The following is a 26,355-nucleotide window of genomic DNA, read 5'->3' as shown; positions in this document are numbered from 1 at the left end:
GTGTTTGAGGTATCCCTTGTATTGTCTCTGGGTCGATGTCAATGACCTTCACCACTGCATATGTATTTATGGAAGCCAGAGAGGTCATCTTGACCCAGAGGTTTAATATAAACCTAACTGGAATTGTTTTTACTTGTAAGCAACAAAAAAACAAATTCATTATTACTTCTTTAGTACTTTATTCCCCGAGTCAGCCCCTACATTCATCCCCGAAATGTCCCCAAATTAAATCTTATTACTCCACTTTTAATATAGTGCCAGCCATAAAAGTCAAACAGAAGAGGAACTTACTTGAGAAAAACAATAATAATAGGCTACACATAGTGGTAACATTTGTCACATCCAGATGAAAAGAGTGGACCATATTCTCAAAAACATTGCCTCGCTTTGTGGTTTACCAATAATTAAAATAAACAGTTTCTCTGTCCTTGTGTTTTTCTGCTGACTGTGGAAGGGAAACTTTGCAACAGTGTAGATGACATGTATGTTTTTGATATCATGAAACTACCTTCACCTTTGATTGACTGACTGTTTGAGTTGAATTAATGCCCACCCTTTGCTGTAATACGATTATTTTTTTCATCTCTGATGTGAGAGTTTAATAAGTGGGTTTCATTCTGTGCCGGCTTCACCCCAAACCAGCCATGCTGCAAACCATGAAACACTCTATTAAATGTGTGATTTAAATAGGCGTGTCGCCAACAGCCAGTGATGCTAGTTTTCTCGACGCGGAGGTTATGGGCTAAATGTCCTGTCATAGTTTAATGAAACTATAATGTGTATTTTAAGCTTTTTATCCACTCCATGCAGGCAGGAGAGTCGCCTGGCCCGGAGTCTAACAACACTCAGAGCACTAATCCTAACATTGTGTGCAAGGAATGGAAATGAAAGCAGTAGGCCCCTCCAGGACTTTATTTACCAGCCTGTGAACATAAAGGACGACCAGTGATTCTGCTGGGCTCTGTGTTTACTGATTGAGATGAAGATGGAGTGTTAGGTTTCGTTTTATATGGAGGTTTCTTACCCTCTATTTAGAGATTCCCCCTGAATAGTAAATACCACACAAGTTAAAAGTCAATCACACTCACACTGTGACCCTGGGACTATTTACTTTAGTCCGTTTAAATACAAGTCCATACATTCCCACGCCGCTGTCTTCGTCGTACGGCAACCGGGAGTTTCAGTTGGTTCTTGTCGGAATGACTGAAACGATAGTCGTCTGGGGCCGAAGATTTTTTTTCTTGAAAGGTCAATTTGTCATTGCGTGTGTTTGTTTTCTCAGGTGATGCGGTTGTGTACGGAGCTGGCACAGCTACTGTGGTGATCGAGGCCAACGACGACGCTAATGGCGTTTTCTCCCTGGAGACAATCGAAAGAAATGTGGCCGAAGGCAGCTCCAATGACTTCAAGTGAGAGTCGTTTACACTCTTTTGTAATCGCGTTTTTGTTTTGTTTTTAACGTTGTTTGTCCACGTCCGACAGTGTGCTGCGAGCAAGAGGCCACTTTGGGAATGTCACGGTCTACTGGCAGATCCATAGCAATGATTCGGGGACGCCGTTAGAAGACGGCGATGAGTTCATCAGCACTTCTGGATCCATCACCTTCACCACGGGGGAAGAGTCCAAACCTATTGTGCTGGAAGCCGTCTCGGACAAGCTTCCGGAGTTCAATGAGTTCTTCGTCCTCGAGCTTGTGAATATATCGGGCAAGTTCAAGAAATTCACATCAAAGCTGTCACACGAATTAATGCTTTTTTTTTGTCTTTCGTTCAGGAGGTCATCCAGGTGCAGGTGGTCAGCTTGCCGAGACCCCACTGAGCACATCCCTCATCATTCCCTTCAACGATGACCCGTTCGGAATCTTTGCCATCAACAGCAGCGACCTGGACCAAGAGGTCGCCGAGGACGTCCTTTCCGAAGACGATCTGGCCGACGTCACGTCCTTCACCATCCTCAGGCAGCAGGGCACTTTTGGAGATGTTCGTGTTTCCTGGGAAATCGTTTCCAGCCACTTCCCGAATGGCCTTCCCGTGATGGACGACTTACTCCTGCTGACTTCATTCCCACCTGAGGTGGAACTCAGGCCTCATGCTCGACGACGCCACTCGGCAACTGACGCCTGGTTCTTCTCTGGGAGTTTAAAAGCTTACGGAACCATCTCATCTGAGGAAAGTCCACCTGCTATCGGGAACTTCACTTTCTCTGCTTGGCTGGTCCCTCAGCCCAACACGGATGGCTTCGTATTCTCCAAAGGAGTCCGCAATGAATCCTTGTATTACGGAGTAAAAGTCCATGTTAATGATTCACATGTCACAGTGATGCTGTACTACATGGTACCAGGATCTAATGCTACCCAAGTGGCATGCTCCAGTGTAGCCAAGTTTTTGGAAGATAACACATGGCTGCATTTGATCATCACTGTCGACGATGGAATAGTCGAGTTCTTCATTGATGGGAGTCCAGTTCCCGGAGGACTGAGGAGCATTAAAGGAGAGAGCATTCTTGATGGTGAGTCCTTCATGATTTAGATCAAGAAATAACTATATTGTTTTGATGGATGTTGTCAGGCTAGCTTGTAGAAATCCTCTGGTTCAGACAAGTGGGGCCCTATTAGGCCCTCCTGAAATGAGAAACTCATCAGACGGATCATGTAGGAACTAACAATTGCATTTAGTATTTATTTGTATTATTAACTATAAGTTCAACCATAAATATGTGTTTTTGTTTAACAACTTTTGCCCTAGGTTTTAATTTGAGTATTAATGTCATAACGTGGATTTAAAAAAATCATTAAATATTTGCTTTGACATAATATTGAATAACATTATTTATATATAAATCAATAAAATCATTTTAGCTTTAATTTATTAAAATTTCTTTCATTTAAGTTTTATTTCTGTCCTCATTATATTTAGGTAAAAAGTGGCCCCTGAGAAAATTGTATTGCTATACACTGCTCTATTTATATAAGTAGAATATTAGGGACTTTGTTACATCAAAGTTGTGTGAACAAGCCAAACACCAGATGTACAGGAACATAAATCATCTGTAATACATTCAAAAATCTGTAGATTGTAGCAAATTAGTTTAGTTTAGTTAACATCATTTCAGTTGTCTGTGTGCTTTCAGGACCATGGTCAGAGTCAATCTTGCTTTTTTAAATATCCTGTAAATACCACTGTGGGAATGAGTTTTTATGATAAGTTTCCAACTGAAGCTTCCTATAAAAGTACTTCTGACACACTCATGGATGCCGGCACATCCTCTCACACACTAGTGCACATCTCTCACTTGTCAGCTGCTTCCTTTATTGTTCAGAACTATTGGGTCGTTGGGACGCCTGAGTGACCCCTTTTCCTCCGCACCGTTGGGTTTTTTTTTCCTCTTGAAGTATGGATCGACTTCTTCCCTTGTGTCCGCTAATTGACCGAGACAATGCTGGCGGTTCTTTACAGCAGCCGAAAAGTAATCATAAGCCTCCCTGGTTCAATCAATCGTAGTAACCATACATCAGTTGTGATCACCGGTCATGTCGCGGCTCATTGTTCGTCACTGTGAATTGAACCGGCCGGGCATCAGGCTTTTGTACTTGCTCAGTGCCGCACGTGATGCAAGATTTTACTATATGCTCCTCTCATATTCTTCAAGAGGTCATGAACAGTTTATAAACTCTGTTCAAGATCAGCATTTTAAACACAGCCTTAAATAATCAACAGTTTAACCCTGTTGTTTTAAGACAAGGGTGCAAAATCATTTAGCAGCCTGAGTTGCCTAAAAAAAGTATATTTCCTTTACAGGAAGTAGGAACTTCTTATTTTGATTTTGATAGATTTCAAGGCGATTGGGCAACTTTTTGGCCGGGCCACATACAATTCTTGGCAGTCCAAATTCAGCCCCGAGGCCATAAGTTTGGTGCATCTTCTTAAAGAGTAAGTAGGTAAGTAAGTAAGTAATATTTATTTATATAGCGCTTTTCGAGACCAGGGTCACAAAGCGCTTAAACAATCAAAACAATACTCAAAAAAGTACATACTTTAAAGATCAAGATAATACTGAGAACAACACAGGAGTTCGAGAAATTCAAGGAAAAGCCTGAACAAATAGAAACGTCTTAAGATGTTTCTTAAAGGAGTCAGTAGATCCATCAAGCGCAAAGAGAGAGGAAGATCGTTCCAAAGCTTAGGAGCAACAGCCTGAAAAGATTTCTCTCCTCTGGTCCTGAGCCGTGTGCGTGGAACCATCAGTAGATTCTGATCCACAGACCTCAGAGCCCGAGCTGGGGTGTAAGGCTGGATCAGATCAGTGATGTAAGGAGGAGCCTGACCATGAATAGATCTGAAAGTAAGAAATAAATAAATAAATAATAATAATAATAATAATAATAATAAATAATAAATGAGTAAATAAATAAAGAGCATAAATGTCTCAACTTTTCTCTTGTTTATTCTTAACATTTAAGTTTAACAATTGTTCAATGGCAGGCTTATGGTTTATTCCTTAGTTTTTAAAAAGAGTTTGAATATTAACATCAAACCACATGCCAAGCGAATGTTTTTTTTTTTTCCAGGACCAGGCAAAGTATTTATCGGGTCGGATCCCGATGGCGACCAGCGTTTCACAGGACTCCTTCAGGACGTTCGCATGTACAGGTCGAAGCTGAACCGCAGCCACATCCACGAGCTTCACACTCAGCCGGCGAAGACCGACCTGCGGAACATCTCAGGTTACCTGCGGTACCGGCAGGCGGAGCGAGAGAAGTCGTTCGTCGTGGAGGTCAGGGATGATAGCGAGGAGGAGGGAGAGGAGGTTTTTTATCTTCAGCTGGTCGCAGTTCAAGGAGGGGCCCGTCTCCCTTTTCCCAGACCCACCGCCGTGTTGCGGGTCATGAAGAGTGACAATGCAAATGGACTTTTTGGTTTCACGGGCGCCTGTATTCCTGATGTAAGTCGTGAATGTTCATCAATCGATCCATTTATTTGTATTTAAATACCACTTCATAAAGTATAATTAATCCATTACGTAGGTCACAACAATTCATGCTTATGAAGGTGGATTTAGAGTTGAAACTATTACTACAATTACCAAATAAATTGTGGGACAACGATCCATTCATTTAGAAAAAATAACCATTTAATATCCTCATAATTCTCATTAAGCTTTTCAATTGCTTTCGGCAAGTCTCTAAACGGTGTTGGTCATGGTGATGGTTCCCAATCAACCTCTTTATGTTTTTAGACTGTGGGAGGAAACCGGAATACACGGTGTAAAACCACGCAACACAACAACCAGCAACCTTCTTGCTGTGTCAAATAAATAAAAATACTTAATATGTTTTTTTTCTTTTTTGCTGTATCACCTTTAATTTTTTAGTAATTAACTCTGAGGTTTCTTACTATTGGACAAACATTTCTGGAAGAAAAAAAAGATCAACCCAAAAACTGTTTGGATCAATCAACTTATATGTTGATAAAAATGTTTTATTAATGTAGACTTCTTTCTATATTCTTCCCACAGTGGGGAACATTTAAGCTATTATAAAGTTAAAGTTAACAAAAAAGATCAAACGTACCTATACAATAGATCAAACATACAGTATATGTGTTTTTGTTTTGTTTTTTAAAAAGGAAATACATTATTTCATGTAATTATTTCATGTGTTCATGTTTTCTAAAAAATAATAAAAAGAAAAACATCTTAAAAGTACAGAAGTTAATGAGTTAAAAACACTAAGTAAAACGTAATTACATTTTCATCATTAAATGACAGCAGTGGAGAGTAAGTTGCGGTAGAATCTCTCTTTCCTGCAGCGTAGGTTAACAATATAAAGTTTCTCATATTAATAGAAAAAATGTAGTAGCAAATAACGTCTCTGAGGTGTTGATATGTAACTGAAAGTTTTGTAAACAATAATAAAATAATAAAAAACAAAAACCTCTTGAAAGCAAATACATATAATTAGGAGTAACGTGAGCTCCTCCTGCTAAGTGCTTGAACATCTCTATTAGAGTCCAAATGTAGCCTGAAAGACGAGGTGATGACTAGTGTAATCTTTTAAAATGACATGTAACAATTTATTAAGCCCATGAAGTGAAAGTGAATCCGTTTCACATTTGAGTTGCGGCTGTCCGTGTCATCACCTCCTGGTTCAAAGCATATGAAGAAACATATGTAACTGAAGCCCGACAGCTTCCCCGTCCTTGTCCTGCTGCATATTTCATCAGACTTCATGCCTGGCTGCAGCAGCCCGCTCTCTTGTTTTAGCCCGATTGGACCGGCTTTATGTCGGCCCCCCTCTCAGGTAGAGATGCAACAGCTGGTCTTGCTGCCGCAGGTGCTCCCCTGTCATGGCATTCCTGCGGAGGTGGATTAGAAGTTCCGACACTGGCTGCGAAGGAGCTTCAGTTTCATCGGCTGCGACAGGTGGCCGGTGCTGAAGATGGCATTCCATCAGAACAAGAGAAGTGTCCTTAACGGATTAAAAAAAGATGTGCAGGCATTTGACACGTTTCTGAAATAATCTCATTAATAAGCAGAGGTGGTAGATGTAGCCAGTAAAAGTACTGGGAGTTACTGGGAGTTACTTCAGAATAATATTGGTAAAGTAAGAATAAAACGTAGTCGTCCAAATAATAGCTTGTGTAAGAGTAAATAACTGATCAAACACTGAGTACTTGGAGTACAATTTATTATATATATTGTATTAACAAATTGCACTGAGTAGAGGTAATCCCATCAATTTATCTCCAAAAATAACACAATAAAATAAATCAATAATAATTTATAATATATAAAAAAAAGGATATTTTTTTTATTTTTGTGATACATTGTTATTTAAAATTAGATAGATTTTTTGGGATTTAGATTAATGTATACATTTAATTATTTATAAAGATGCATTTTTGATATCCATTTCCAAATGTCCAGTCAAAAATAAAAAGTGGTGTATCTCTCTCTCTTCTCAGACCACGGAGGAGGGATCCACCGTTTCCTGTGTGATAGAACGAATGCGAGGCTCCCTGGACTATGTTCATGTCAACTACTCAGTCACTCAGCAGGACAACATGGAGCCTGCATATGAGGATTTTGCCAACGCCACAGGAGCTGTGCTCTTCACTCCTGGCCAGCGCTCTGAGGTGTGTGTGTGTCACTCACCTGCACTTCTGAACCACATGTTATCAGTAAATATTTCATTTGACTCGATGTTCCTTTACACTTAGCTCCCCCTAGCGATCTACTTGTGTAACTAACCTGTGTCTGCTTGATCTTCCCAACGGTGTCATGGTATTTTCATCAGTTTTTGTGGATTGATTTCAGGTTCTCAATCTCCTGGTGTTAAAAGACGGCCTTCCAGAGCTGTCCGAGTCCTTCGAGGTCAAGTTGGTCTCGGCGGAGTCCGGCGATGGTAAACCAGGATCGACTCCAACCAGTGGAGCCAGCATCAGCCCGGAGAGTGCGGCCAATGTTGTCAGCGTGACAGCAAGTGACCACCCCTACGGTAATGTCAGAGTACAAGTAATAAGTATTACAGTATTATTAATCTGCATTCATTTCACTCTCAGGCTTGTTGCAGTTCCAGCCCGGACCTCCACCAGAGGGATTGATCCCGCCTGCATTAGAGCCTGCACACGTCACGGTCCATGAGGAAGACGGAGAGATCCGTCTGCAGGTCGTCCGGGCCCAAGGACTCTTGGGTCGGGTTATGGTCGGTTACAGGACAACCCCTTTTACTGCATCCAGTCCTGAGGACTATGAGGTCAGTTGGACATAGACCGAGGGAAAGATGGATGGATAGATGGATGGATGGATGGATGGATGGATGGATGGATGGATGGATGGATGGATGGATGGATGGATGGATGGATGGATGGATGGATGGACAGAATATTAAATGGATGGAGGTATTGATGGATGTATTGATGGATGGATGGATGAACAGTTTGATAAATGGATGGATTAATATATGGACAGATTATTAAATGGATAGAGGTATGGATGGATGGATGAATGGATGGATGTATGGAAAGATTATTAAATGGATGGGTTGATGGATGGATGGATGGATGGATGGATGGATGGATGGATGGATGGATGGATGGATGGATTGATTTATTGATTAATGGATGGACAGATGGATTGGCGGTTGGATATATTCACTGCTGTTAATAATTCAAAACATTTTTGTTTCCACACTTCTGTTTGTGATTGTTTGTTATTGTAAGTGTTATTCTATCATATTTGTATTTATTTTCTATTCCACTTAATCCCTTATGATTACCGCAGGGAGCCTATCCCAGTATTATAGGGGGATAGGCGGGGGAAACCCTGAACAGGATGCCAGTCTGGGCACACAAAGACACACAGATTTCGATTGTGGGATTATTTGAAATATGTACTGTAAATCCTTTCAAATTTATTGAATTACAATTATACTTTTACACTTAAATGTGTGTAAAATAAAGCAGTTCCCAATTGAACTTTTATAACCCCTTCTAATTTTTGGCTTTGTATTAGTTACACTATTTGTAATAATAATTTTGTGTTTTAGTTGACAGACCCTAGCAACAGCATGTAATGTTTGCCCTCCACTGATCTAACTTGTATATTTTTAATATTTTCACAATGAATATACATTTTTTTAACCGAAATCCTCTGGACAGGACTCTGACGGTGTGCTGGACTTCCTCCCAGGAGAGAAGATGAAATACATTTCTGTCAACATCGTGGACAATCCTGTGCCTGAACTGGACAAGATATTCAGAGTGGAGCTTTACAACGCTGACGGAGGAGGTGAGAAAACCAAACCAAGAGTTAACCCTGTCTATCTATCCCTCCTTTATCCTTGTGTTTTTTTTGTGCATTCTCCTTGGTGCTGTCCTCACTTATACTATCCCTCCTACTGTGTGCTGCCTTGGTGTGAAACCCTTGTGTGACCCTGATACGTGAACTATCAGTGGATCAGCTCCTTCGTGGTGAAGGAAGTGGTAGTGGGGAGAGTGACTCTGACCTCCTGATGCCGTCCTATCACCGTCATGGTAAGTTTTCCCTCCCTTCTTGTATGACCTCTTCCTTCTCACCAATGATTATGGTTAGAAAGATGGTTGAGAAAGTGACAAGCTTGTCAATTATCTTGGTGGATTATAAAAGTATTTTTATTTTATAGCCAGCTTGGGAGTCGCATCTCATCTGACCGTGACCATCGCTGCCTCCGATGATGCTCATGGGGTGTTTCAGTTCAGCCCCAAATCTCTGTTTGTAAACGGGACGGAACCTGAGGATGGAAACAGCGCCGTGGTTCTCGAGGTCAGTCGGTTGTTCCTGTTCTAAAACTGTTGGCTTTGACCCTTAAAATTGGATCTCAAATAGGTGGAGCGTTCCTTCGGTGACCTCTCCAACGTCACCGTATACTGGGAGTCCGACCCGGTATCTGAAGGTGAACTCCTCACCCGGTACGGGAACGTCACCTTCGGAGTGGGTCAGACGTCGGAGAACATCGTCGTCGACGTGGGCCGGGACGAGCTTCCCGAGCTGGACAAGAATTTCACCATCTCTTTAGTCAACGTCTCCCACGGTCGCCTGGGCGTCCGGACTTCTGCGACTCTCACGGTGCTCGCCAACGACGATCCTTATGGAGTGTTTGTGTTCGCGAACGTCTCGAGACATATACGACTGCCCGAGGCAGACGCAACCGTGACTCTCACTATCCAGCGGCAGAGAGGTCGGCTGGGAAAGGTAAGTTCAACCTGGATAAGAAATCACGTTGTTGCATCAAACGATGTCAGAGTGAAAACACTTTGCAGATAAATGTGGACAAAACTGAAACTCTGGTTATGGCTCTTGATGATAAGGTTCCAGGGTTGAGTCAGTACTTGGGTGACTTAGGTCAGTCTGTCAAACTGAGCCTGAGAAACCTGGGTGTTGTATTTGACAAAGACATGTCTCTAGTTCAACACTGTAGAAAACTGACCAGAAACTGTTTCTTTCAACTGAGAAAAATCTCTAAGCTTAAGAAAATGGTGTCACAGTTTATAATCCATGCGTTTGTATCTTCTCGTTTAGACTATTGTAACAGTTTATTCTCTTGTTTAAAAATAAAGGAGCTGTCTTACCTGCAGTTAATACAAAACTCTGCAGCGAGAATTCTGACCTGCTCTAGTAGAAGAACTCACATTTCTCCGAATCCTTAAATCTCTTCACTGGCTGCCAGTTTCTTTCAGGATCAACTTTAAAATTCTGGTTCTTACTTTCAGATCTATTCATGGTCAGGCTCCCCCTTACATCAGTGATCTGATCCAGCCTTACACCCCAGCTCGGGCTCTTAGGTCTCTGGATCAGAATCTTCTTAGGATGTCTACTGACTCCTTCAAGAAGCATCTTAAGACATTTTCATTTGTGCAGGCTTTTTCATGTGTTTGTCTTTGACCCTGGTCCAGAAAAGGCGCTTTACAAATAACTATTATTACTTACTTACTTGTATTGAAGTCAAATAAAATGAGTTTCTTCATTTTTTTAAAGGTTCGGCTCACGTATGCGACTCTCAAAGAAAGGGATCCGTCTCCTTTTGTCACTCACGGAGTCGGTCGTGCGACTGAAGGGAGAGACTTTGTTCCGGTTCAGGATTCGGTGGATTTTCTCTCCATGCAAAGTGAGGCGAACATCACCATCACGGTGTTGGACGACGAGGATCCCGAAAGAGATGAATCCGTTTTTGTCAAGTTAGTCCGCGTCGAGCTCATCGAAGGAGAGCAAGAGAGGCCGAGTAAGCGAATTATATCACTTCAGAGAATCATAAGTAGAGCTAATGTGTTGCTTCCTCTCGCAGTTCCTTCTTCCCCATCTCTGGGATCTCAGATGGACATCGTGGCTCAGGTGATAGTGGAGGCCAGCGACGATGCCTTCGGGGTCCTGCAGCTGTCGGCTTCTGCAGTCAGCGTGGCCGAGGACTACGTTGGACCCATTATTAACGTCACACGAGTTGGTGGGATTTTTGCGGACGTTTCCGTCAAATTCATAGCCGTGCCTTTGACCGCCAGAGTCAGTAAGTGCTCGCTCAGTCCTGGAAATATTGGTAATATTACCTTTTTTTAAATACTTGAATCCTCTTGTGGCTGGTAGGTGAAGACTACAGTGTGGCGTCCTCAGATGTGGTTCTACTGGAAGGGGAGTCGAGTAAATCTGTACCCATCTACGTCATCAACGACATGGTCCCGGAGCTGGAGGAGACTTTCCTCATTCAGTTGATCAACCAAACCACCGGGGGCGCCCTGCTGGGAGAACTAACACGTTCCATTATCACCATTCTGCCTTCTGATGACCCTTTTGGTGCCTTTGGTGAGTTTTGACAGTCGTTTTTTTTCATTACATTCTCAATAAAACTTTTTTTTTCCTCTTTTATTAGTCCTCCAGGCTCTCCCTGCTATCATAGAGGAGCCAGAAACAAATGCAGTTGAGGTTTCAGTTCCAGTAGTTCGTCATGCTGGTACGATTGGAACCGTTGCTGTCCAATGGAAGGCCACTGTTAACGGCGTACTAGCCGTGGGAGACATCCGGCCTTCAGAAGGGGAGGTGAAGTTTGCCCCTGGAGAGACCACAAAGACACTGAAATTACAGCTGTTAGCTGATGATGTTCCTGAAATCACAGAGGTATGATTTACTTTTTTTCCTATTTATTCAAATGGAAGACTGCAAGGTCTATTTCCCAGACGATTGTAGAAGAGATATTTAGGTGTCTTGGTGCGGAGTAAAACTCTGATTTTGGAAGTATATCAGTGCCATCTTAATATTGAATTGTTAAATGTAACATTTAAAAACTTTTTCTTTAAATTAAAATGTTTTTTTAAGCATTGATTTTTTTTTAATGATAATTGAATTAAATTATTTCTAGTTTTTTAATGTAATTAAAGTATTGAACATTTTCAAATTAAAAGCTTTTAGAATTATCTGGTGGCAAAAATTGAATCAAATTTATTTAGAAAATAAAAATGTCATATTCAAATAATTGCAATTAAAAAAAAACTTTCAATATAGAACTTACTAAGATTAACTTTTTTTTAAATGCAAAAAAAAAAACTCTATTAAAACAAAATGCAATCTTTAAATATTCTAATGGCACCGATGGACTTCCATAAATGGACCTACAACTTATTTCTTGTGTACTACATGAACTAATATGTGAATCTAATCACTCCAGACTATTAAAGTGCAGCTCACCGGTGCCAGCAACGGAGGAAACCTGGGCCGAGAGACCTCTGTTGACATAATAGTGCCTGCCAACGACAACCCATATGGAACAGTTTACTTTGAACAGCCTGTCTACCGAATTCAGGAGCCGTTGGAGGGGGTTTATGACGCCAATATCACCGTCCGCAGAAGGTAGTCTTCATTATTTTTCTGGACTATTTTAATGTTTTTGATTCTGATTTCTTTCTGTTTCAGTGGGGGACACTTTGGTCGGGTACAGATTCTCTACAGCACCTCGGAGATCGATGTTGTCGGCTCAGCTCAGGCTGATGGCCAGAACCTTCTTGCCTACTATGAATCCTCAAAACCCGGGGCTCCGGTGGGTCCCCCACAGGGGACGATCGACATCACGGGTCATAGGGACCCCATCACCTCTTGTGCTGCCGCGTGTCTGAGAGAACAGGGTTGTCAAGCTTTCAGTCTCTCGACGGACACAAACTCACCGTCGTGCTCTTGGGTCGCGTCGGGGGGCGACCAGTTAGCCTCGCGACCACAGTTTGTGACTTACCTTAAAAATACCACAGCAGCTGCTGCCTTATTTAGTCGCCAGGCCAGAGAAGAGAGCGACTACATCCCTGTGACGGCTCAAAGTGCCTTCATGGAAGATGGCTCGGGTGTTGCCAACCTCACAGTTCCAATTTTGACCGACAAGTTCCCCGAAATGGACGAAAGTTTTTCCATCCACATTTTAAAGGTGAGGATCAGGTCATGTGTTCCATCAGCTGCTCATTGATGGTGTTTCTTGTTCCTGGCTTAAGGTAGAGCTGGTGAATCTCACTGTGGAGGAGAAGAACCTGCCGACCATCGGCAAGCCGGACGACGCCGTCGTGACCATAGGAATGAATGGAGATGCATTCGGCGTGTTTTTGATCTACAGCCTTAATCCCGACGCGACCGATGACGGCCACCATCTGGAGGTGAGAGAAGAGCCGTCGACTCTTCCCCTGGTGATCGAGAGAAGAGGCGGCAACATGGGAACCGTCACCGTCGAGTGGAGTTTTGTCGGAGGAGAAGCCACACCGGATTCTGACTTCACCGGAACCGGTGGCGTTCTAGTTTTTGACGGTATGTTCACCTTGTAATGTACCTTTTTGAACAGGGAGTTATTTGAAAGTCTTCTCTGCCGACAGGTGATCTCAAGAAAACTATTGAGATTACCATCAAAGATGATACAGAACCAGAAGACAGGGAGAGCATCGTGATCGCGCTCGTGAACACAGAGGGAGGAAGCCGGATCCTTCCCAGCTCGGACACCGTTCAGATCGTGGTCCTGGCTAACGATAACGTGGCGGGCATCGTTGGGTTCCATCCAGCGTCGCGCACAGTCATCGCCAGAGAAGGTAGGTGGAGATTTACACAGAGAGTATGAACAGCGAGACCAATACTGATAATATCTAATTATCCCTTAAGATATACAGTAAGTAAAATTGAATTTGTCTCACGTTTTAGGAGAAGTCATCTCTTTAATAGTCACAAGGTCAGCGCCCGGCTTAGGGAACGTGACAGTGGACTGGCTTGTAGAAGGACCGCAGGTGGAAGATACCTTTATCCTGACATCAGGAAGGATTCTTTTCACTGAGGTAACCGATGATTGAGGTCACTCGTTGACAGTTGGCTGAAAAAAAGAGTGGATATGCTACATTTGAAAGAAGCTATGTACAGGAAAAGATAGTTTTTTCAATTTATTTTTCACAGAAACAGCTCAATGTGAGCATCAATCTCCAGCTACATGACGATGCAACGCTAGAAAACCAAGATGAATACAAAGTGTCTTTGGATAACATAAAAACATTTGGTGAGTTTTATTTTTTATTTATTCTTCCTTTAAACCACTTAAAAATGACTTATAATCGAATCTTCTCCTGGCAGGTGTCGCCGATACTGGACACGCTTCCATCGATGCTGAGGCCAGCAGAGCTCTGCTGACTTTAGACTCCAGCGACGCACCGTATGGGATGCTGAGCATTCCTCCATCATCCCAACACGTGTCAACAGAGGAGCGCGACAGAGTCATAAACATCCAAGTGAACAGGGAATTTGGAACTTCTGGTTAGTGAGCCTTTAATTTCTTTTACATAGGTTTGTGGTGGTCATTTGTTTCTTAAAAGAAGTTGTTTCGGTCAAACATGAAGTATCGGTGTAGAAATTTGGGGAATTTTAAGTTATTCATTTTCGAAGGTGGTTTTACAGTTTCATCTAGATTTGTCGTCACATGTATGGCTTTGGAGTAATACTTCTGACATGGCCAGCTACAGTAAAAAACACACTATTTTTTTTTTTATAAAAAAAGGATAATGTGACATTTTAAAACACAACATGCAATCAAATCAGTAAAATAACTTTTTATTGACTTTTGATTTTGCGTAAAGACACTACAATGTTATGTCAATTCTTAAGTACGACAAAGCTGGCTGTCTTAATAAAAAGACACCTTAAATCCAGAAATACATTTTTTATGTTTTGATTTTGATCATTTTAGTTTCATTATTGATTTTCTGATTTCATAAGTAGTACCTGGAATAATTTATTTTCTACACTAGATATTTGTTAAACCTTGTTTTTGTTGTTTTTATTTGATCCTAATTGTAATTATTATCTGCCTGGATGTTCTAGGAGCTGTTAATATCACCTATGAGATCATCAAAGGTTCCCTGCAGGACCTGTCCAATGTGGAGGGAGCTCTCGCTGATCCTGAACTTGACTTTGTTTCTCAAACGGGATCTATGATCCTGCAGGATGGACAGAACTCCATAACCATCCCTGTCACAATACTGGAGGTGAAGGAGCCTTTATTACATACTACAAACAGGTTAATTTAACCATTCATCGTTTGATACTTCGGCTTAACATCAGCTTCATGTTCTGTGCTCACTAGAAGTTTGAATATATATTTTGTGATAAAAGATAAAAGTACAAAAGGCCAAATCAGGCCCGCTAAGTGATCGTTTGTGGCCCACTGGAGGGTTGGCTCAAAACCAAAGTAAATTCATGTTTACATTGATGTCTACCTATAAAGCTGTCAGTATTTAAGATAAGCTAAGATAAGTGACAGATGTAACAGAAACTTACAACAGTATAAAAAAGGAATTTGATTGGAGTGTTTTTTACTTAAGGACCAACATAGACATAAGTAAGTAGAATCAAACCTTGAAGTAGTAGATTTAAAATCTATGAATAGATGCATAACTCCTCAACCCATTCAGCTCTTAGGTTGGTGGACACATTCAAAAATTAAAGGTTTTCTCACTTTTGTCCCAGATATTTCAGGCTGTCATTCTTTAACAAATTATTTTTTTGTCAGGATGAAATTCCGGAGCTGGACGAGTACTTCCTTGTCAACATAACATCTGCAGTACTTATAACGAAGACAAGTACAGCCCCTCATCTAGGTATGGCTCACATTTGTGATACTGATCTTTAATGTTTATCGTTTGATTTTCTGCTCGTCTGTCACTAAAATGTTCATTTGTGAATAACTGGGGTGCTGAGCAGTAGAACCCACTAGTTCCTTCTTCTGGTTTTAAACAATCAAACCCTCAGTCTAATACATGAATGAGTAACTTTAGAAAGTGCTGAGCGGACAGAATTGTAGCAGCTTTTGGAAGCTCTCAGAATACTATCAGACGCACGGTAAACACATGGCTGCTCTTTTGGCAGCAGTGATTATGTGGCTTGGATGTGAAAGTGATTGAGGAAGTGTGGGGGATTTGGTGGGAGTCGTGGAGCGCTGTGTGGCGGGGGAGAGCATCAGCCAAACTAAACCGACTCAGCTGGTGTCTTCAACTAAAACGGGGGAAACGAGGGAAGCGCTATCATGGGGTTTAGGAAATCACAAATCAGCCTCGAAAATGACTTTTTTAACTTTCAAAAGACACGCCATGAATGTGGTCAGTGTCGCTAGTGAAGCATAAGAATGTCCCTTTAATCTTATTGAAGATTCATTCTACAGTGCTGTGTTGAATTGTTATGTTTAAAGTAGGAAATTAAATCATTATTAAATGCACTTCACATGAAAGAACTGTGTATGACATGATCACAACGATAATATAAATCAAGATTCCTGGAACACAGGATCACATTGATGTCTGATGTGGTTCCATAATGAGAAAAAAGGTTCTACTTCATGCCTGCTTTGGCCCTTTAACAGAGCTTCGCTGATGGTTTATCCTCTGGGGCTCTGACATAAAACAATGCACCCGCTGAACCGACATACAGTATAAATGACTGTTATCCTGAGAAAAATACAATGTTGAATAAATGTTTTTAAATGTATTTAATTGACTTTTATCTAATTGATACATGATTTAGAAGTGAATTGGACATTTAATGTAGTCTGAGACAAAAATTAAAAGATCACTTAATTAATTTTTTTTAAGCATTAAAATATTCTTTGGAATATTTAAATTCAATTAATCTGTATATTTTATATTATTGGAATTTAAATATCAAGTTCTATGTGAAAAAAAAAAGAAATGTAATTCAATTATTTTAAATACAACAACAGCATTTAACATCTCAATATACCAATTATTGGATCTAATTATTAAATAAAAACAATTTTAACCTCTCAATGTAATCCCTCTTAAATGTTTGTAACTGACTCGTAGCTACATGTTGACATGTTGTTATGATCCAGACACACAAGGACTGGTGGCTGAGGTTCGAATCCTCGCCAACGACGGCGTCCGAGGAGTCATCGAATGGACGAACACAATGTAAGCGCAGAAAATAATTAGGTAACCTTGTCATGTGACTTAAGATATTTCTTTGTGTTTGGATTCTAGGTATGAGGTGAATGAAACTATCGGGGTTCTCGCCCTGGTCGCCTTCAGGAATAAGGGGACGTATGGAAACGTCTCACTTTTATTCCACGTTCAAAATCTAGAAGCTCAACAAGGCTTGGACTACAACAGCAGCGAGACGGTGAGTCAAGTGGAGCGACACGTGATAATAGAAACATCATTACTGGAAACTATTGTATCGTCTTCCCTCCAGATGCTTCACTTTGTCGACGGAGAAAAGCACAAGTTTGTGGAAGTGCAAATCGTCGACGACGCTCTTCCAGAGGGACAAGAGAGGTTCCAGCTGATACTTTCCAACCCCTCACCTGGACTGGAGCTGGGCTTGAACACCACCGGTAACCCAAGATAAATCTTTTTTTACTGTCGAAAAATCTTAAAATTTAACCTTGAGTCCGTGTTGTTTCAGCCACCGTGACCATCCTGGACAGTGACGACGGACACGGCGTTCTGTCTTTCAACGCCAGCGAGCCTTTCTTATTGAAGGAACCGACGTCCATGTCAGGGCTGCTTGAGAGCATCGCCACGCTCTATGTGGTCCGCAGTCCTGAAGAAGGAACCTTTGGCACCGTGACGGTTCAGTTTACCATAACAGACGGAAACGGAAGCATAGCAGACAAAGATCTGATGCCATCACAGGGATATGTAGTCCTTGAAGAAGGTGTCAGGTTGAAGGTGAGTCGATGTCTATGTTTTTGACTGGGCGGCAAAGCATTACGGGAGCTGTTCAGGTCATTGTTATGGAGAGTGATGAGAGTAATGGCAGCTCGTACCCAATGTTGAGTTTGCAAGTTCAATTGAATATTGTTTAAATGTTTAAAGTGAATTTAAAAAAGTGAGGATTAAAATAGTCACAACTTTGGAAATGTTGTTTAATGCTGGACGTTTTCAGAACATAACCTCTCAATGAATGAGTGACCACTGAAATGATAATACTGTAATACAATACACAATATAAGTTCTGATGTATTGATAGTTGACATTTTTTGTTTTCTAGGTTCTGAATATCTGGGCAGTTCTTGATGCTGAACCTGAGGGGAATGAAACTTTCACCGTGACCCTGTCCAGTCCAACCGGAGGAGCCCGACTTGGGGACCAACTCCTCACCATCATCACCGTTCTAGAGAACCTTGCTCCCTCTGGACTGTTTCGTATTGGACCAACCCTCGACAGGTCTGTACATTTACTAATAAAACAAATAACTACAAAATGCAACCGGCACTGAAATTTAGGGAGCCCCTTAAGGGGACATAAAAGAAAGGACACATCCTTCAAAGCCTGCGCCAAACCCTAGTTAGGCCAATTGTCCTTTTGTCGAGAGAAGTAGAATCCACGGAAGGCATACCAGTGTTTTCATAATCACTGGTCATCATGGTAATGTTGTATCTTAAAGACTTTTTGAGTGAATCTTAAAGGTAGCAAGTCAGTTTTGGCGCAATGGATAGACTACTTTGGTTATTAACTTAATTGAAGACAAGTTTATTATCTGCACAAAGAATATTCTCCTTTTTTTCCCTATGTTCCTTTAGGGATTCTGTAGAAATGTCATTTGTACTGTTGAAATGATGATAAGAAGAGAAGAAGAGAGTGATCTGCAGCTCTAGACTCCACCCACCCTGCTGGTCTTAGCAGCAGGGTGGGTGGATAGATAGTCTAGTTCTGCTTGAGGTTTCTGCCTTCCAAAAGGAAGTTTTTCCTCGTCACTGTAAAGCTGTGATTGAATCAATTGTTGAGTCACTGGGATCTGTTTTTCTTTTCTCCAATATAGTCTAAGTTAAACTGTAAAGTGTCTTGAGATGACGCTTTTAATTTAATTTAATTTATCAAAAGCAAACAACACTGTAATTGAATTGTTTTTTAAGAAGAGAAATGGTCTCTACTTAAAATGTTTTTATATAATCTTTTTTTTTCATTGATTGTCTTCTCTGGTCAGAACCAACACAGAGGTGGTGGCTGAAGAGGGATCTGGGCCAGTTTTCCTCACGGTTTCTCGCAGTCACGGCCTGGACTCCTCGGTCAGTGTGGAGTGGGAGACGGTGTCAGAGACAGCAGTTGCATCAGGTGAGTTATGACATAATAGGATTTTTCCCTTTCTTGCAGAGAATCTAAACTTTTACCTTCACAGACGGTCAGGTTCCTGTGCTGGGTTTGTACCAGAGCTTCGAGGACAGCCCGACCTCAGCGTGGTGCACCTTACCTGGACTTTTCTCAGACTTTGCCGTGAGGCTGGATAAGATTCCCACCATTGGCTCGTCCTTTACTTTAGCGACTCTGTATCGCTGGCAGGGCATATTCGTGCCAGTAGAGGTAAGGACTGACAAACTATTGATCCTCACTTGTGTGTAAAAATATTTAATTCATTTGAATTTTCAGTCTTTTAGGATTCAGGACCCAAGTTCTTGTGTTGGCTTCACAGTGAACCACACACACTTACTAGCCATCACGCATGGTGGTCCTGCTGCCAACCTCAGCCTCTTCAAGCTACATGAAGACCTAAATGTGACATTAGTAAGTATAAATATATATATTTTAAATAAATATTGGTTCCGATCATCTCGTAACAATCTGATCTTTTAAAGGAACAAACCTTTGGTGTTAACGCTTTGAGCGTGAAGCACTTCACGACTGAAGGAAGAGATTATTTAATCGTGTCAAGCCAGGTAAATTATCCGCTCCATGAGACGACAATTATTCTGGTTTTAATTGTTTTCTTTTACAGATTTTTGTTTGGACGGGAAGAATCCTGACGCTCCACCAGACTCTAGACTTTGAAGAGCAAATCGTCAGCGTGACTCCGTTCACTCACGCTTCGGCATCTTTCCTAGTCGTGTGCCTGGAAAAACAGTCTTCCAGTTGCCTCCTGCTTCAACTTACTGCTGGTAGATTTCAGAACCTCAAACCTCTTCCAGTCGTTGGAAGGATACGTCAGGTGGAGACAGTTCATCCAACCGAAGGGGAAACTCTCATCTCGGCCCTAAGTGACGGTAAGATGTTCTATATACTGGATTATTGAAGGCTTTATTTATTTAAAGGATCTCACTCTTTGACATAGAAGTAAATTAAAAATTATTATCATTATAATGTCCATTTGTCTATTGGGATAAAAACAGTATTCACCCATTAAAATAGAACATTTATAATTATTATTATTTATGCCAAACTGCACTAACGGTAGTTCTTTAAAAAAAAGAAATCAGTTAGTATGGTTTATTGTATTAAAGCATTGGAATTATAATGTTTAAGAACTTTTTTAGTTTCTTGGTTTTTGAGTAAATATATATATATATATATATATATATATATATATATACTGTATTATAATCTTCAGATTCGACTCGATCTAGACTTGGTAAGCATGAGGTATTAGGACCACACAGGTTATTTGACATTAACAGATTAAAAATGTCAAAATAATTAAAACCAATAAAATATACTGAACTATACCAGTTATATACCAGAGTTATAGGCTGTACCAACAAGGCATCTCTAGTAAGAAAGAAAGATATCCAAGCATAACTACACTAAGCTAAGGCAACATCTAAAACACAACTGGAACTTGTACTAAACATTTGTCCTCAAATACATAACACATCCCACATTTCATTCACCAATACCAGTAATGAAGCACCTCTTAGTGCAAATATTCCACATACATCCTCGTCTGCTGTGAGAGAAAGCTCTCTTTGTGATGTGAAAAATCAACTTAAAAATAGCGAAAACACAATCTTAATGTGACTAAGGAGATCAGCAGCATGGCTTACATGTTCCTGGAACTTGACACGGCAAGTTAATTATGTCCAACCAGGAACTAATTCAACGTTGCACGCTAATTGTGTCCCCATAGCGATAGAAATGTCTAAATATATGAAAAGGACGAGAACATTGATATGATTTTCCGAGTCTGTGACGGGATGGGAGACAGTTTGTCAATTCCAAAAAAATCCTGGCAATAAAATTAAATCATTTAAAATGGTAAGATTACGGTTTATGGCCCTCTTCTATGTCATAAACAGAAGATTCATACATCAAATTCTACTTAACTTTTGATTAAAAAAATGGAGTAAATCATTTGGGGACCAACACAGATACATCCTTTATCACAGACATTTGAGCAGACATTCTTCGATGACCTCACAATACAACAGCAAAGAAAAGCAACAAGTTTCCTCTTATTTGACCTTTTATTACGTGTTAAGGATTTACTTATGAGTCACTTTTAATTAAACGTCTACCAAATCGTCTAGATCGTGTGTTTCAGGCCCAAAATAAGTATTACCCGACTGTGAATGAGGCTATTTATGTTGACAATCCTCAAATATTTTTAAGCTCTTGGCTCCATTATTATCGGACAGTGAAGCCAGTTACTTCGCAAGCCCTCTTAACAGAGCATTCAAAACATTTGTGTCCACTGCAGACAAAACATCCTTGTTCTGTTGCTAAGAAGATGTGAAATCTGTGGTGCACATTATGTATTTATACAAGCCCGTGTATATTTTCTCGAGACATAATCTCTCTGAGTCTGCAAAAGTGGTGAGTTTTCTCAGTTCAGACCTGTTGTGGCTTCACTGGAAAAATCCACAGTGTGGACAAGAGTGGAGCCGCAGCGAGACACAGAAGCTATAATTTGTTCGTTTGGGCGTGTCGGCGAGGCCGCTCACATAAACATGCTATTCTAGTGTGTAGGACTGTAAATATGTGTGTTTATGAGCTTGTTTATTTCTGTAGATCAATCTGGATCATGCGTGGTGCTGCGATGGCTGCGGGGGCAGGCGTCGCCTCAGATGCTTCAGCGCATCCCTCAGCCAGGTCTCGCGTCTATTCATGCTTTTGTCGCGCCTTCTGGAGTCAGTGAGTCCATCTTCAAGTTCCCTTTGTCGATTTAATAAATGAGTATACGGGCTGGGCAATTATTACATTTTTTATTTGTGATTAATCACATGATTTCCCTGATTAATCACGATTTGTTTAATTGTAAACACAAAATAAAATTATGAATTAAAACATTGTTTAAAGTGCACTTTTATATATCAACTCAAGTGACATAACATTTGTTGTGTAAACCATTTTAACATTAGCTGAGGAAAACATATTTAGTGTAAATCTAAACCCATATAAAAGTAAAACAAAAAATTATAATAATAAATTAAAGAGTATTGCCGCTACCATTCATTTAATCCTGTTCTTTATGAAAAATAAAAAATACAACAAACCTGTAACAAAACAAGTTACGATTAGTGATGGTCTGATGAAGCTTCATGAAGCAGTGTCATGTTGCTTAGAGGTCAGTAGGTGGCGCCATCTGTTTAAAAATGATGTAATGTTTTATTAGAACAGTTGTTCAAAACAAAAGAAAGTATTGCAGAGACCGCCATCTAGTGGACTCTGAAAATAATGACACTGCTTCATGAAGCTTCATCAGACCATCACTAGCCACGATCATAACATTATTAAAGGATTAAGGATTTCAGGTAAAAGCAGAATAAATTAATCAAGTTTCGCCAACGAAATCGACTTTTCAAGGCAGCTTCAGAGGCAAATAAAAAGGCTCTTTACCCAGTTGCCCAAAAACATATGTTTGTGGTATCCCTTGTGTTGTCTCTAGGTCAAGGTGAACGACCTCCACCACTGCACATGTATTTATGGAAGCCAGGGAGGTCGTTCACCTTGACCCAGAGACAACACAAGGGATACCACAAACACATTTGTTTTCAGGCCTTCGGGTCACCTTGACCCAGAGATAACACAAGTGATACCACAAACACATTTATTTTCGGGCCTTTGGGTCACCTTGACCCTGAGGTAACACAAGGGTTAAAATGACTTTGACTTCTCGCCATATTTAATTCAATAAAAGCTCTCCGCAAAAGAGGAATCAGTCACAATTTTCTGTGAACAACATATCATCATATTTAGAAAACAAAAGACCTCTAAGAATAAACTTTCATAATTGTTAGAGCGTAAGGAATAAAAAATCGGGGCTTTAATATTGTTGAACGCAATCTTGCATGTCAGCAACAAATGCACAATAGAATAAATGTCGGCCTTAATAGTTAAAGCGACAGTAACGCATGAACTTGCGCTAGAAAATATATAAATAAATGAATGTATTAATCTGTGTCTTGATGTCATTAAAGTCATCAAAATGTTTATTTTTTTCGCTAGCATACCTCATTCTAGCCGGTGCAAACGACTCTTCCCTCTACTCCTGGAGACCTGATGTCAGAATCTTCTCCCTGGTGCTGAGGCCTCCACCAGCTTCTAGCTTCCTTTCCCTCGTGGTTCCAAACCTCAACAGCACCAAGATCCTCTTCGCTTCCACCGAACCCAGCAGCTCCAGAATCTACGAGATGTCTTCAGTCTCCAACTCTTCCGATTTTATTCCCAGGTACGTCGCGAGCGTCGTTATCGAAACCCCACGACGCTTTCAAAATTCACGCTGATTCATGTTTCAGTTTTGGCGAGTTATTCTTCCTGCCGGGAGACAGTGAAATGCAGATCGCGGTGAACGTCATAAACGACGACGTTCCTGAGATGCAGGAGAACTTCCAGGTCGGTCTGAAGAATCCTAAAGGTGGAGCGGAGATCGGATTCGGAGGTCAGGTGAAGGTCATCGTCCCGACAAATGACGGCCCCCACGGAGTCGTCGGCTTTGCTCAGGTCAGTAAATCCATAAGAATATTATAAAGGAAAAATATCATACTTTCCTTTTGGTGTATTTCTACAGGAGTCTTTATCGATGGAGGTGGAAGAGTTGGAACAAAACAATCAAATTCATCTCAACGTGGAGAGAAGACGAGGGACTTTTGGCAGACTGACGGTTCACTGGACCGCCAACGGCAGTTTGGCGGACATCTACCCCACGTCAGGAGTGGTGAGTGATTTTCAAATTGACGATTTCTTGTTGTCTTGTTTTGATAAATAAGGATTTTAAAGTGGAATTTTCATCCCACAGGTGGCGTTTTCCGAAGGCCAGTCGGTGGCGCTCATCTCGCTCGCCGTCCTGGCCGACGGACTTCCAGAACTGAGGGAGAGCGTCACCATCACGCTCATGGACGTGACCACCGTGGGACTCCAGGATCTCCGTCAGGCGGCGGTCATCGACGGGCAGCGATCCCAGGCTCTGCTCGACATCCTTCCCAACGGTTCTCCGTACGGCGTGATCGGCTGGCACGTGGACTCCCAGTTTGCACTTGTGCAAGAGCCTCAGAGTAAGAACCTGCAGAATGAATTTAGCTCCAGAAAAGATCATGGCCTGTAAGCTCCGTGTGAAAAGAATTCTTAACCAAAATAATCCTTTTTTTTTGTAATGAGTGTCACAGACACTTCCAGGAGTTGAGTTGATTTCCTCTTCATCCATAATCCTCACTTGATGATGTGGTGTAAAGACGCGGTTGTTGTTCTTTATTTTATATATATTTTCTGATTTCTTCTCAATTGCAGGAAATCCCGTCAACGTGACTCTGTCCATACTGAGGGAGCAGGGGTCCTCGGGTGACATAGCCGTGTATTACCAGACCAGGCCGGCGTTGAACCAGCCTCCGTCTAACCAGGCCTCGGCTGGACAAGACTTCACGGACAAAGTGGACACCATCATCCTGGTGGCAGGAGCCACTGTGGGGCTCGTGACCGTTTCAATCCTGCCAGTAAGAATGACTGTGAAGTGTTGTTGTGAGGGAAAAACAGTTTTTCATTTCAAAATTGTGGTTCCCCCTTTTTTTAATTTTAGTTCATAATAGCACATAAAAATGCATTTTTAGATGCAATTCCTCAGCGTTAGACCAAAGAAAAACACACAAAAAATAATCAATCCCTCACAGCCCCCCATGATGCATTTCAGAATATATTTCAAGAAGGTGTGTTGAAACAAATCAGGCACACATTGTGTTTATTCTAATAGAAAAGTGTATGTCTATATTAATGTACACATATATAAATACATACATATATCAACAGAGTGGCTCTGTGGAACAGTCTGGAGACAGAAATAAAACATAAGTATATGGAAGAGGACATGTGAGAACCAACGACGTTAGTAATAATGTATAATGTATATTATGTTCATGATGTGTATTCATACCTATTCAGCATATGCTTATATATTACACTACATTATGTTATAGTATGTATATATTAATATATATGCATGTATTGTATTGATATATGTGTAAAAATATGTGGCACAAACAAAAGAACAATTAAAAAGGGTAGGTAATAAAAAAAAGTACAACTTTTTCAAACTACAGCGTTTTGTTATGTTTTTTTATTCTGCTCTTGTGTTCAATTGGTGTTTTGTTTTTCTGTACAAATAATTTACACATTTCTTGTTTGAAAAAGTTAAAAAATAAGTTCATTCATTCATTCATTCAATTAAACTCAATATGAATCTAGTATTTTTAGTTTTGAATGTCATGAAGATAAATATATTGGATTTTTGTAAAATCAGGAAATACATTTTATCAGTTTTTTTTGTTGTACCTTTTGTTTTGTTTAGTGTGTGTTTGTGTTAAAAAACCCTCTTATTTTAGAATAATATACACGTATAATTGCATTTATATATTGAAATAAAAATCTACAGATATAATCAATTTGAAACATTTGTTTCCAAGGATGATGTCCCTGAGCTGGCAGAGAGTTTCATGGTCAACATCACGCGTGTTGAGCTGGTCGGAGGATCTACTGGAGCAGGTCAACCCAGCATAAAGAGACCCGGTATGGAAGTAGCTGAGGTGACGATCCAGGAGAACGATGATCCAAGAGGGGTTTTGCAGTTTAATGTATCAGAGGTGAGAGATTTGAAGTAGCAACTGAATTCAAGCCATTTAAAAAAAAAAGCATTATTTAAGTGTCTGATATTTGAAGGATTCCACGGGAAGTGTGTTTGCTTACGAGCTTCCTGCTCCGGACAACGTTCGCCACCTGACCGTGGTGAGACTCGCGGGAACGACCGGAAGATTAATCCTGTTCTGGGATGCAGAGTCTTTAACAACCGGTGAAAACGACTTCAGCCCGACATCAGGAAACATCACATTTCAAGATGGACAGGTAAGAAAAATGATTCCTACATGAATGAGAAAGATTTTCCAGGTTGAACGTTCTGCTCTGTTCTCTTTCAGAGAGAAGCTGTCATTTCCATCACTATCGTGGACGACGAGCAGGTGGAATCCTCGGAAGCATTCAGAGTGAATTTAGTCCGTGTGACTGGTGGTGCCCGACTCGGAGAAACGACCTCGCTAACGATCCACATTCCGCCGAATGACTCACCTCTGGGGAGATTTGGATTCCAAGAACTGGAGGTGAGTCACTGTGGCCCACATGTTTC

The 26,355-nt window shown here is 40.9% G+C and overlaps 1 protein-coding gene across 1 annotated transcript in view; it reads left to right on the top strand.

Annotated features, from left to right (window-relative positions):
* adgrv1 (adhesion G protein-coupled receptor V1) overlaps positions 1-26,355 on the top strand; it is a 90,110-nt gene that overhangs the window by 13,613 nt on the left and 50,142 nt on the right. Inside the window, exons 18-60 of the mRNA XM_087794698.1 lie at positions 1,283-1,409; positions 1,483-1,706; positions 1,792-2,508; positions 4,568-4,941; positions 6,963-7,133; positions 7,315-7,495; positions 7,560-7,753; positions 8,658-8,787; positions 8,952-9,032; positions 9,161-9,300; positions 9,364-9,729; positions 10,513-10,756; positions 10,820-11,035; positions 11,113-11,328; positions 11,396-11,640; positions 12,188-12,369; positions 12,433-12,931; positions 12,996-13,302; positions 13,368-13,577; positions 13,687-13,817; positions 13,933-14,032; positions 14,107-14,286; positions 14,851-15,014; positions 15,539-15,626; positions 16,874-16,952; positions 17,022-17,160; positions 17,233-17,374; positions 17,446-17,711; positions 18,034-18,209; positions 18,970-19,097; positions 19,162-19,343; positions 19,410-19,544; positions 19,616-19,696; positions 19,756-20,020; positions 21,762-21,884; positions 23,199-23,421; positions 23,489-23,693; positions 23,761-23,907; positions 23,989-24,244; positions 24,477-24,679; positions 25,643-25,819; positions 25,896-26,078; positions 26,150-26,329. Coding sequence (XP_087650824.1) covers positions 1,283-1,409; positions 1,483-1,706; positions 1,792-2,508; positions 4,568-4,941; positions 6,963-7,133; positions 7,315-7,495; positions 7,560-7,753; positions 8,658-8,787; positions 8,952-9,032; positions 9,161-9,300; positions 9,364-9,729; positions 10,513-10,756; positions 10,820-11,035; positions 11,113-11,328; positions 11,396-11,640; positions 12,188-12,369; positions 12,433-12,931; positions 12,996-13,302; positions 13,368-13,577; positions 13,687-13,817; positions 13,933-14,032; positions 14,107-14,286; positions 14,851-15,014; positions 15,539-15,626; positions 16,874-16,952; positions 17,022-17,160; positions 17,233-17,374; positions 17,446-17,711; positions 18,034-18,209; positions 18,970-19,097; positions 19,162-19,343; positions 19,410-19,544; positions 19,616-19,696; positions 19,756-20,020; positions 21,762-21,884; positions 23,199-23,421; positions 23,489-23,693; positions 23,761-23,907; positions 23,989-24,244; positions 24,477-24,679; positions 25,643-25,819; positions 25,896-26,078; positions 26,150-26,329 — 8,777 coding nt within the window. The remainder of the gene's footprint in view (positions 1-1,282; positions 1,410-1,482; positions 1,707-1,791; positions 2,509-4,567; positions 4,942-6,962; positions 7,134-7,314; positions 7,496-7,559; positions 7,754-8,657; positions 8,788-8,951; positions 9,033-9,160; positions 9,301-9,363; positions 9,730-10,512; positions 10,757-10,819; positions 11,036-11,112; positions 11,329-11,395; positions 11,641-12,187; positions 12,370-12,432; positions 12,932-12,995; positions 13,303-13,367; positions 13,578-13,686; positions 13,818-13,932; positions 14,033-14,106; positions 14,287-14,850; positions 15,015-15,538; positions 15,627-16,873; positions 16,953-17,021; positions 17,161-17,232; positions 17,375-17,445; positions 17,712-18,033; positions 18,210-18,969; positions 19,098-19,161; positions 19,344-19,409; positions 19,545-19,615; positions 19,697-19,755; positions 20,021-21,761; positions 21,885-23,198; positions 23,422-23,488; positions 23,694-23,760; positions 23,908-23,988; positions 24,245-24,476; positions 24,680-25,642; positions 25,820-25,895; positions 26,079-26,149; positions 26,330-26,355) is intronic.

Source organism: Callionymus lyra, chromosome 1 (assembly GCF_982586985.1).
Source record: "Callionymus lyra chromosome 1, fCalLyr1.hap1.1, whole genome shotgun sequence".
Taxonomy (NCBI): Eukaryota; Metazoa; Chordata; class Actinopteri; order Syngnathiformes; family Callionymidae; genus Callionymus; species Callionymus lyra.
This window is presented reverse-complemented; position numbering and strand designations above follow the sequence as displayed.